The 12555-nt window shown below is 34.6% G+C and overlaps 1 protein-coding gene across 1 annotated transcript; it reads right to left on the bottom strand.

Annotated features, from left to right (window-relative positions):
- Positions 1-4149: 4149 nt before the first annotated feature.
- Positions 4150-8479, bottom strand: CRK64 (cysteine-rich receptor-like protein kinase). The gene is made up of 6 exons (XM_003555019.5): positions 7389-8479; positions 6698-6814; positions 6231-6581; positions 5883-6117; positions 5027-5171; positions 4150-4915 (listed from the first exon to the last, which is right to left on the bottom strand). The coding sequence occupies exons 1-6, from the start codon at positions 8185-8187 to the stop codon at positions 4541-4543; spliced, it is 2022 nt and encodes a 673-aa protein (XP_003555067.1). The 5' UTR covers positions 8188-8479; the 3' UTR covers positions 4150-4540.
- Positions 8480-12555: the final 4076 nt, after the last annotated feature.

Below are 12555 nucleotides of genomic sequence, written 5' to 3'. Positions count from 1 at the left end.
GACCTGGAGGAGCTACCTCCTGAGCCTGCTGTGGATGCCCTTGACTTTCTGGAGGGTGATGAGGATCCACTTCTCGAGGTGGATTCTCCCGAGGAAGTCATGTCGGCATCTGAGGCAGACTCTACGGAGGATAGTGGCCCGAGGGAGATGGCGATCAGCGGAGGCTCTTCATCCTAGTGGACAACTTTTTGGATTAGTTTTGTATACTTTTTGAGGGTGGGGGTATCTAGGACTGACTGTTAGGTTTACTCTTTTGTTTTTATGTGGGTAGACCTGATGTATAGGAATTTGATGATTGTATACATGTGGCTGAAGCCACCACTATGGACACCTTTGCTCTGGATGACACTATATATTTTGTAAAACTCCCATATTTTGGACAGCTTTAAATGATGAATGCATTTATGATCGATCTTGTTATCTGAAAAGAAATCATTAGCAACTTTATTTGTAAAAGAGTTTATCGACTGTATTTTACCCTTTTTTCACGTGACGACCTAAAGTAATGGTTGGTATATTCTTCCTTTTGAAACAGCAAAATAATTTAGAGAATTATGAGCGGTAAGAAAGAAATGACTCCGAATAGAGTTGTGAACTGGCCATTCAGGACTTTATAGTGAGGATTTTCCTTCTAAACCTAGTTATAGTGAAAAGAGAAAGAAATGAAAAAGAAAAAGAAGAAAAAAAAATTTACCATGATTTTTGTTATTTAAATTATTACTATTAAACCAGTCATTAATTTAGGGACGCCACATGTTACACATGCTTCTATTTATAGACTAGGTAGCTTCCTTGAGAAGCTTTCTTGAGAAAACTTCCTTGAGAAGCTTCTTTGAGAAAACTTCCTTGAGAAGCTAGAGTTTAGCTAAACACACCCATCTAAAAACTAAGCTCGGCTCCTTGAGAAGCTTCCTTGAGAAGCTAGAGCTTAGCTACACGCACCCATCTAAAAACTAAGCTCATCCTTCTTGACAAAATACATGAAAATACAAAAAAAAGTCCCTACTACAAAGACTACTCAAAATGTCCTGAAATACAAGGCTAAAATCCTATACTACTAGAATGGCCAAAATACAAGGCCCAAAAGAAGGAAAAACCTATTCTAATATTTACAAAGAAGAGTGGATCCAACCTTGACCCATGGGCTAAAAAATCTACCCTAAGGTTCATGAGAACCCTAGGGCCTTCTTTTGTAGCTCTAGCCCAAGCCTCTTGGAGTCTTCTATCCAATACCCTTGGGGTGTAGGATTGCATCAACTCGAACACTAGTGGAAGCTTTGAAGAGTCCTTGAATGTCAAGGTTGTCAATATGTGAGTAATCAACATGGGCAAATACTAGTATTTGAAATCCAAGGAGTATTTAGGCGTTCAACCAAGCTGAATACCTGAGTACCCTTTGGAAAATATGCTTCAATTTCACTAGTGGTATTTATAGGTGTTCGGTTAGGTCAAACACCTATTTGATATACTTAATATAGTTTTACTTTTACTTAAATCTCAAGTTTTTGGGATTTTAATCTAATTAAGAAGGAAAAACATTCTCCTTAAAAAGTAAGTCATAGGAAGATAAAGATCGTGATTAAACTTTTTAAGCCATCTCCAATGATCATCACATAAGAAATTTATTTTATACCACCTCAATTTTATGTAATCCCTATTCCAATGCTCTAACAGACATTTATAACAAAAGAAAATAGAAAGTAAAATCATATCTCTCTTCCATAATTTAAAAACAACTTATATATCTTAGCTTTTGAAGAGACGAAGGAGCTTTTAAAAAATATTAAACTACAAAAGTTAATTTTAATTTGTGTGATAAATTTCATTTTACTTCGTTCTTATATTTTTTTCTGTTAGAAATTTATTCAATTTAGGCTAAGATCAACTTAATAATTACGGGATTATTTATTTTATAAATATTACAATAGATAACTTCATTCTGATTTTGAGACAGGTTACGAACATAGGTATGAATTTTTCGAAATGGATCTTGATTAATCGACCTAGGTTAGGATGTATCATGATTGGAGGATAATGTTTTAGTTGTGAAAGAAGAAACATGCAAGGTTAATTTGGTGAGTTGATTATAATCCAATTGAATTTGTTTCTGCTGAGAAAAGTGTTCTTCTAAAGTTACTGTAATCCTAAGAATGCAGTCTATAAAAAAATGTTTGAGGTTGAGGTTCGTTGAAATAACTGTGGAAACACATTTCTATTTAATTATTAAGGATTCAAACTCGTTTTTTATTTTTTATTTTAATTTTTACCTTCTTTGGATATAAGCAAAGAAGTATTTTAACGAAGCTATACTTGATAATTTAGCAAATTTGCTTAAAACTGGCAACACGCGCCAGAATAATTCCTCTGCATGTCTCTCAATATAAAATATTTTTTTGAAATTTCTTTATTCTTTTTTATAAGACTCTCTTTATTATTGGTTGAAAATTTTAGTTATTAGAAATTAAAAAAATTTATAAGTTTGACTATTTTTTAATAAACTTCATTCATTATTTTATAATTTTTAATAAATTTTAATCAACACTAATTAATAAAAAAAATATATTAAAAACCACAAAAAAATATATTAAAAAATAGATATTTATAATATCTTTTATCTATAAATATTAATCATTAATTTTTATTGATGGAGAGATCGATCCTCTCTCTCTTTTCTCTTCACGTTCAAATCAACCATATGTATACATAAATCAATTTTATCTTGCTTAAGTTTTCTTTTTAGCATAGGCTGAAGTTATTGCTGGTGGAGCAGGTAGTTAGACATTGCTTTTTCATAATAATGAGCCGGACCAAGCGAGATTTGTCGTCGTTAAGCTTTGCACTTGCAAATGATACATTCCCATAGAACCTCATCATACAAAGGAAAAGAAAGAGAGAGAGAGAACTTATCCACGTTCCCACGTGGCACTAATGAGTGATTCACATCATGTGGCGGTATGTTAATTTCCATAACTTGCTTACTCTCGCTTAGTAATTTTTTTCTCTTCATCAATATGTTTTTAAAGTCTCTCACACACACAAGAAAAAATTCTTGTAACAATATTTTAATTACTAGGAATGCTGCATATACTCAAGTCACTATCGTATTCACTAACTTTATGTTTAAATCTCAATAAAAGAGATATATTTACATCGATATCAATTTGAACTTTAGCTACCACGACGCATCGATCAATTCCTATTTCAGCTCTAGAGAACCGCAATAAATAATAATGTTCCCACCTATATATGTTATTTAATGATAGAAATCACCCAGACGAAGCTAGAGGTTACGGTTTGGAAGAAGCAAAAACTCTAATGCAAGACATTTCCAAGATAATAAGCGTAATCATCTTTGATATTATTGGAAAAGTTCATCAACATTATAAATACTTGTAATGTAAACGCAGCACTGCACGTTAAGGGATATTTTTACATAATCAACAATTAATGATTGGACCACAATGAACTGTAACAATATTCTAAAACTTTTACGTTCATCCAAAAACTCAGTATTTAATATGGATCGTATATTAGTAAGAGCATTTTCACTGCATCTCTATAGTTTGGAATACAGACCGACTTGTTCAGTATGCAGACACATGGTTAATCAGGTTATCTAGTACTATTTCCGTCTTTTTATATTGAAACTTTTTCAGAATTTATTTGTTCTTTTTTATAAAAATTTATTTTAAATTATCTTTTGTATTAATTATTTTTTTATTAAGACATCAATAATTATTTTACAATTTTAAGTCAATAAAAAATAAATATAGTAAATTACTTATATTTTTATCTTTCAAAAATTTTAGAAAAATGAAAAATATATTTTACCTTCGAAAAAAATATTGTAGTATTAAAAATTGCAATCACTCAACATATAAATATTTAGTTAGATTATGTGTGAACTAACACATTATTTGTAATTCCTTCATTTGGAATAAGCTTAGTTTACCTAGTTATATGTTTCGTTAATGGTTAATTTGTTATTTATTCCATGAGTTTTGATCTTATGACCCCCCTTCATGTTTTTGTTTCTTTTTCATTTTTTTTAATAAATTTTGGTTTACTGGCAGATGAATGATAGTCTTCAGGGTACCAACATAATTAGGCTTATGAGATTCTATTGTGATGCTTTTGCAAACCATTGCATTAAAAAAGACTAACACATTATGATTAGCTTAATGATAAAGAGTTTCAGTACTATACTCACAGTTTTATATTCAAATCTTATTGTTGCTATTTATAAAAAAAAAATGCTATACTTGTAATGTAAACGCAGCACATTATATAATAATTTACTCTTTCTTTCTACTAAACAACATATGGACATGACCACCCAAAACCAAGGAACATATTGGCAATCACAATGTTTTTAAACTGCAGTTGTTATCACCCTCAGGAGACCTTCAAAATCATGATCTTGCCATACATTGTGGACAAATGTGAGCAACGTGACAGTTATTGCAGTCACGGAAACCTTGAAAACTGTGATGTTTCGACCCCAATTGTTATTGAAGACTGCAATTTAATTTCATGGAAATCAAACTTGGATAATTGATTCTTCACTTCTTGATGGCCCATCTGAATTTCGTGAGGACTCTGAGTAGCTGTAGGACACTCCAATCTTCTTCAAGGCATTGGATATGAAGCTGTTAGTGCTATAAGACTTAATGGAACTATCTGAGTCAAGCATTCCAGTGTTCAAAAATGGGGGTTGATTTGGTGTGGGAACATCTAAATTTGTATTACTTAGCATGTAAACAACTTGGGACATAGATGGTCTTAGGGAAGCTGAAGCTTGTGTGCAAAGCAATCCAATTTGAAGCACCCTTGATGCTTCCGATGGAGGAAAATCATCTCCCAAGGAAGGATCAACAGCTTCGGTTAATGTGTTTGATCGGTATAGTTTCCAAGCCTGGCGCCAAAAGGATAATTTTCCAATCAAAAGATGTTGAATTCATTATTAGCCTAAATATTGAACAAGGTTTTTGTTTCAAATTTTGTGCAGGTTAGGCACAAGTCTTACTGTTTGTAGAAGCGAGCCAGAGTCCTCTCTGAAGACATTATTCCTCCTGCCACTCACAATCTCCAGAACAAGTACTCCATAACTATAGACATCAGCTTTATCTGTAAGTTGTCCTCGAATTAGGTACTCAGGAGCCATGTAACCTCTGCTCCAGAAATAAAAAATCAAGTGTTAATTAACACTATAAGAGAAATAAATAAAACAAACTTTAGAGTTAAATATTTCATTACATGCCATCAGGGGCCTATTCACACGAAGAGTTGAGCTAGAAATGTACATTAAAAAACTTTTCTTGACGTTTACATTAAAAGGATTTAGGCATGTGTAACAGAGTCTGCTACTAAAAACTATATGAATGAAAGTTATTTGTTTTTTCAGGCTTAAATAATTTTTCATTTATAATCTAAATTTTTTTCGATTCATTCCTCTTAAAAAATATATTTTGATCTCTATTCCTTTTTTTTGTTTTATTTTAGTCTTTGACATCAAGATTTTCTGTCTATGTGAAGCTATGAAGTATGAACTAACAGAAATTGAAAAATTGACCTGAAATTAACTAAATAACAAGAAATAAAGTGAAAATTTTCTAATACAAGAGGGACTCATAAAAAATTTATAGTTTTATAGGAACTAAAACAAGATGTTAGAGACTAAAATGAAACAATTCTTTTTAATAAGAACCAAAATAAGAACAATCTGGGACAATAATGTTATTTAAGTCATATTTCTTACTAACAGTTTAATTCTATTGGATTGAAGTTTGAACAGATCCTTAAAAGAACCATCATATGTCAGTAACAGACACACTAATTATGTATGTAACATGCACGATATCATGTTAAATCCAAGGGCTTACAGTGTTCCAGCAATTCCAGTGCTCAAATGTGACTTATCACCACCAAAACACCGGGCAAGGCCGAAATCTGCAATCTTGGGAGTGAGATTCTCGTCCAGAAGAACATTGCTGCTTTTGATGTCTCTATGGATGATTCTTATTTTAGTGCCTTCATGAAGATATGCAAGCCCTTCTGCCGTTCCTAGAATGATGTTAAACCGCTGCTTCCAGTTTAGAATCTGAGTTCTGTTTTTTTCTGCAGAGACAATTAGTGTGTTTTACCTTCATAAAATTATAGATAAGCATTTGATTTTATGTAACTAAAATAAAAAATGAAGTTTACAATGTACTACAATAATACGAACTTACCAAAGATAAATTGGTCTAAACTCTTTTTGGGTAAGTACTCATACACAAGGAGGCTCTCAGGGCCTTCAATGCTACAACCCAATAGTTTGACAAGATTCTTGTGTTCAATTCCGCTGATCAAATTCACTTCATTGAAGAACTCATCCACCCATTGCCTGTTATTGAAGATCAATCTCTTAACAGCTACAACTTTCCCATTTGGGAGAATACCTTTGAAAACTGAACCAGCTCCACCTTGGCCTACTTTTCTCGAGGAGTTGAAATAATCTGTGGCCTTCTCAAGAGTTTCGTACTTGTAATTCAAGCTAGATTTGCTTATGGAAGAGGAAATCTGACCGAGATTATTGTTTTCTGAGTGATGCAGGAGAAAAGAAATACAGCATAAGAAAGTGAAGACATATCAATTCACAAATATATCTTAATTGTGTAGTAAATAGTAATGATAATCCCATTTTTTAAATTTTCACCTTTTTTTATCTTTGAAAATTTTGTGAAAGCTGCATAGGAGGCAGAGAGAGCGAGCATTATAACTGCAGCTGCTGCTAACACTTCTGCTACTATGACTCCTCTTCTTCTTAAGAACCCTGAAAAATTAAAACTCAGGTCATGAAATCAACATAGAACTGGCTCTTTGAATGCTGAGAATAAATTAATGAAACAAAAACATTTTTTTTCCAACTCAGTGCCATCTAGGCATCTATGAATTAAGATCTGGAACCTATTTAGGCCAGTGAAGGAAAATTGAAAAGCATTTGAGTTTTAATGGTAAAAAGACTAAAGAGTAACAAAATTTTGCTCGACTACAAATACTGAATTTAAAATTGCATACTAAAAATCAAAATAGATGTGTAAGCTTTAATTCACATTTGAGAACTGTTCCCACCTCAAGTCCACAAGCCGAGATATTGAGATATTGTCCGCTCTAGCAGACTTAAGGTTGGAACAAAAACAAAAGGACAAAACTTGAAACCACAAGATTTTAAAAAACCGTCTGCAACTACAATTTTGACTCCAACATCAAGGTTATTTTATTCATTGTGACCTCATTCATCTGCAATTTCTTGCAATGTCAAGTATCGTGACGACGGCCACAATTTAAAAACCTTGCTTGAAACTAAAAGGCCTCACAGATACATACATATAAGCATATATTCTTACCATTTCCACCACCTGCATCACCATCCTCATTATAAAACTTCTGCGTGGAATACCTCAAATAACAGCCAGCATTCAAGGCCCTCCCTTCCTTCTTGGGCAAGCACCCCTTCACCTCCCTCCCAGCTTTCCTCAAGCACTCTCTGCACCCGCCACTCCCAAGAGTGTTCCAGCACTGAGCCAAAGCATAAACCCCCTCAACCTCTCCCACACCAAAACCATTACCATCACGCTCAGCAATGTTAACCACATTATCCACCACTCTTCCAACTCTCTCCTGAAGCTCCACCCTCTCAGCCTCATCACCAGCAGCCACCCCGGTGCAGTTCACCGCGTCCCTCGAAGGATCGGTGCCTTCCGAATAGAAGCTGTAGTTGTCATAGCGGAGGAAGCAGCCGTCGAGGTAGATGCGGGCCGAGACGGAAGGGAGGCAGCGGGGGAGCCTGGTGCGGCTCGCGGCATAGCAGAGGAGGCAGTCGGTGTGGGAGAGGTCGCGGAAGCATTGCGCGAAGCCGTAAATGGGAATGGATGAGCCTGAGCCTGATATTTTTACAGAGTGTGTGCCCCAGTTGTTGCTGGTGACGAGCTGCGAGAGGCTCTCCATCTCCTTGATGAAGCTGGGGATGTAGTTGGCCTTCAGAGGGGCCTTGCTAGTGCCACAGTAGAGCCCTGCCTCGGTAATCCTTGGATTAGAAACTGTGAGGGATAGAGATGAGAGTAAGAGTGTGGTGAAGAGAACCCATGATGGGTAATTATTTTTGTTGTGGCTTGGATTTGATGAGGAGAAGCTTTTGGAGTTCATTTTTCTGGGTCTGGTCTGGTGTGCTGTTATGGCTTAACTACTTTTCTTGCCAACCTTGTGGGTAAGAGTTATTATAACGTGTTTTTTTTTTTTTTTTTTTTTCCGACCTACAAAGAAGAGGCAAGACTCAAGAGAGAGTGTGGGGAAAAATAAATTAAAGTGTCACAGTTGGCAAGTTAAAAATTTCTTCTTTTTTTCCCATATTTGTGGAGTCTACTACCAGCTCGGACTGTGTTTATGCCTAAATCTTGTTGTGTGAACCAAAAGTGTTCGGTGTGATTTTATTTGGTTTTAAAGTAAAAAAATCATTCAAATTAAATATAAAATAAATATACGATTGATTTTATTTGGTTTGATTTGATGGTTTTTTTATTTTTTATTATATTATCATAATTTAAAATCTATCAATTGAGTTTATTATGTTATATTTTTTAAAAATAAATTTTCTTTTTATATTAAATTTTATTTAATATATTTTAGTTAAAAATTATTATCTTCACTTCTATTTAACATTCATATAAATGATATTATTAACTCTTTTTTATAATATAATAATAATTTATGCTTCACTTGATATTTAATATTATTTTTTAAAACAATATTAATACATTCTTTTTAAGGAATGAAAATAAAATATACATCTTGATTATAAAATAAAAGAAAATTGATAAAAAAAAATTTAATATTTATTATTAATTACCATAATAAAAATAGATAATTATAATATGTGATTTATTTGATTTGATTTGATTTTAAATAGTTTTTTAATTTGTTATTGGTTATATTATTAACGTTGCGATTGTTTTTTACAATAATAGCATAAACACGAAAATCCTAATGAGTCCTTGGAAATATCCAGCAACAAATCTTCAAATTGCCCCAAGCATCATGCATAGTATCGCTTGACGACGTCAGAATTCACAGGTGAAGGCAGCTCTTCGCCATCCATGTTTATGAGCATTAGTGTTCCACCTGAGAAAGCTTTCTTCACCACAAAAGGTCCTTCATAGTTCGGGGGCCATTTTCCTTGGAGATCTCTCTAAACAGGTGATACCTTCTTCAAAACAAGGTCTCCCTCATTGAATTTACGCGGGTGCACCCTTTTGTCAAAAGTATTCTTCATTCTTCTATGATACATTTGCCCATGACTCATAACAACTAATCTTTTTCCATCAATAAGATTCAATTGATCAAAACGTGCCTTGACCCATTCCATTTCCTCTAACTTTGCTTCTGAAAGAACCTTCAAAGAAGGAATCTCTACTTCAAACGGAAGGATAGCTTCCATCCCATACACCAATGAAAACGGAGTTGCCCTAGTAGAAGTAAGCACATAAGTTCGATAACCATGCAATGCGAATGGCAACACCTCGTGCTAATCTTTGTATGTCACTGTCATCTTTTGAATGATCTTCTTTTTATTCTTATTGGTGGCCTCAACTGCACCACTCATCTTGAGTCGATAAGGTGTCAAATTATGGTGTTGGATCTTGAAATCCACACACAACTCCTTCATCATCTTATTATTTAGGTTGGTGGTGTTGTTAGTGATGATTTTGCTCGACAACCCATATCTGCAAATTTTCTCCTTTTTTATGAACATAACCACCACATTTCTAGTCACATTAGCATATGAAGTGACTTCCACCCACTTAGTGAAGTAATCAATAGCGACTAGGATGAAACAATGCCCATTTGAAGCTTTGGGCTCAATGGCCCCAATCACATCTATGCCCCCACATTGAAAACAACCATGGTGCGGACAACACGTTTAATGGATCTGACGAAGCCTTAACATTATCTGGAAAAGCTTGACACTTCTGGCATTTCCATACATGAATATAACAATCATTCTCCATCGTGAGCCAATAATATCCAGCCCTTAAAATCTTTCGAGCCATGGCATGCCCATTGGCATGGGTGCCAAAGGAGCCTTCATGCCCCTCCCTTAGTATTTGCTCAACTTCACTTGCATCGACGCACCAAAGTAACACCATATCATGTTTTCTTTTGTATAGCATGACCCCATTCGAAAAGAAGTTATCCACCAACCTCCGTAGTGTCCTCTTGTCATTCTCAGAGGCCTCATGTGGGTACTCCCTGTCTTTGATATATCTCTTGATATCGAAATACCAAGGTTTGCCATTCTTTTCTTCCTTTATCAAACAATAGTGAGCAGGCTCAGTGTGACATGTAATTTCTATACATGGCAAGTCCCCATGGGGGCTCACCTGGAACATAGATGACAAAGTAACGAGGGCGTTGGCCATTTGGTTTTCCTCTCTAGGGATGTGATAAAATGATATATCATCAAAGCGTTCCATCAATTCTCTGATGTGGGCCTGATAAGGTATCAACTTATGGTCTTTGGTTTCCCATTCACCTTTCAATCGATGGATTATCAATGCTGAATCCCCATACACCTTGAAAAGCTTAACCCTAAGTTCAATCGCTGCTTGGATCCCCATGGCGCACACTTCATACTTTGCCACATTATATCACCTTGACCATTTATAAGGCCACTAGTCTCCTATGGCACCTAGACTTCATTCCCTTAGTTTTAACAACTCATTAGATTCTCACTTCACTAATACATTGGACAGAAATGTGTATAACCTTTTTTCTTTTGTAAACTACTCTATAAGGGCTCACATCACCTCTCTATTAAGCATAATATATTTTACAAGCTAATTACATAATATATTTAAATTGGACTCATCCATTCATATAACATAAATAAATTCCAATCTAAGAAGAGGAAATAAAGATAAAATTTATACACTTAGAAAATAAGGCATATAATAAATAGAAATTTATAACAAAACTCAATTCATACAAGTCATCTCATATACAAGTACATCAACAAAATATTTTCAAACCAAAATATCATAGTTCAATTACTAAACATCACCATGTGACATCAAACATAAACTATTAAAAGTCCTCACTTTTAAGGTATTATCTCAAACATAAGAACAATCTTCATAAAAGTAATTCTACTCCTTCTATATACTTCATAAAAAAGTATATGCACATTTGAAATTGATTTGGAAAGTCTCAAGAAACCAATCAAGGTAAAATGAAACATTATGTATTAAATTAGCTTAAGCTAGAAAATTTAGTTCTGGCACAAATTTAGCATAGTCAAATATTTTAGTTGGAGCAAAATTTGTATAGATCCAATTATGATGGAAATTAGCTTAGCTAAAATTTTTAGCTCAGCCACATATTTATGTTAGCCAAAAAATTAGCTTGAGCAAAATTTGTGCATACCTAAATCTGACAAAAATTAGCTAAAGCTAAAAATTTTAGTTTAGCCAAAACTGAGAAATTAGTAGCATTCTTTCTTTGTGAATCCAAGCTTTTGACTCCATTAATGGCTACCCAAGCATCCAAACTTACAATAAACACATCATTAATATTCCTAACACTAAACCCCAACATTAAAACTCCAAATTAAAGCAAAACAACTCAAAATCATCATTATTCCTAAACCCCACTAATAGTGTGCAAAAATGAGAAAAGGGAAGGATATAGGAAAACTCAATGAATTGCTCAACATAAAGAGAGAAGGGGAAGTACTCAACTCTAGGAACGCGTGGAAATGATCTTCGAGCACTAAGTATTGGGATCTCTGCTCGTTCTTCTTCTTCTTCCTTTTCTTTTGTTTTCTCCTCCTTCTCTCCTACCTCTTTCTTTTCTCGTTTCTCTCTCTAACTTTGACTTCTCCTTTTTACTTAAACCGTGGGGACATGAGTGGCTTTGATGGAAGTTTGCTTGTGGGGCTTCTATGGAGGCTGGATCTTTGAGCTTCAATGAGGTCCATTAATGGTGATTTCCACCATGAAGATGCAGCGGAAGATAAAGGAGAAGAGGTGAGAGGAGGCGCCATCCACTAGGGAATAAGCCATGGAAGAAGGAGCTTCACCACCAAGATGAGCCTTGGATAAGAAGCTTGGAGAGGATGCTTCAATGGAGGAAAAGAAAGAGGGAGAGAAAGAGAGAGGGGGGAGCACGAAATTGAAGGAATAAAAGAGGTAGAGAAGTGGAACTTTGAAGTATGTCTCACAAGACTCTCATTCATCAAAGTTACAATAAGTGTTACACATGCTTCTATTTATAGACTAGGTAGCTTCCTTTAGAAGCTTTCTTGAGAAAACTTCCTTGAGAAGCTTCTTTGAGAAAACTTCCTTGAGAAGCTAGAGCTTAGCTACACATACCCCTCTCATAACTAAGCTCACCTCCTTGAGAAGCTTCCTTAAGAAGATTCCTAAAGAAGCTAAAGCTTAGCTACACACACCTCTCTAATAGCTAAGTTCACCTCCTTGAGATGAGAAGCTAGAGATTAGCTACACACCCCCTATAATA

The sequence above is a fragment of the Glycine max genome, chromosome 19 (genome assembly GCF_000004515.6).
Source record: "Glycine max cultivar Williams 82 chromosome 19, Glycine_max_v4.0, whole genome shotgun sequence".
NCBI lineage: Eukaryota > Viridiplantae > Streptophyta > Magnoliopsida > Fabales > Fabaceae > Glycine > Glycine max.
The sequence above is the reverse complement of the archived record's forward strand: the minus strand, read 5'-3'. Positions and strand labels throughout refer to the sequence as shown.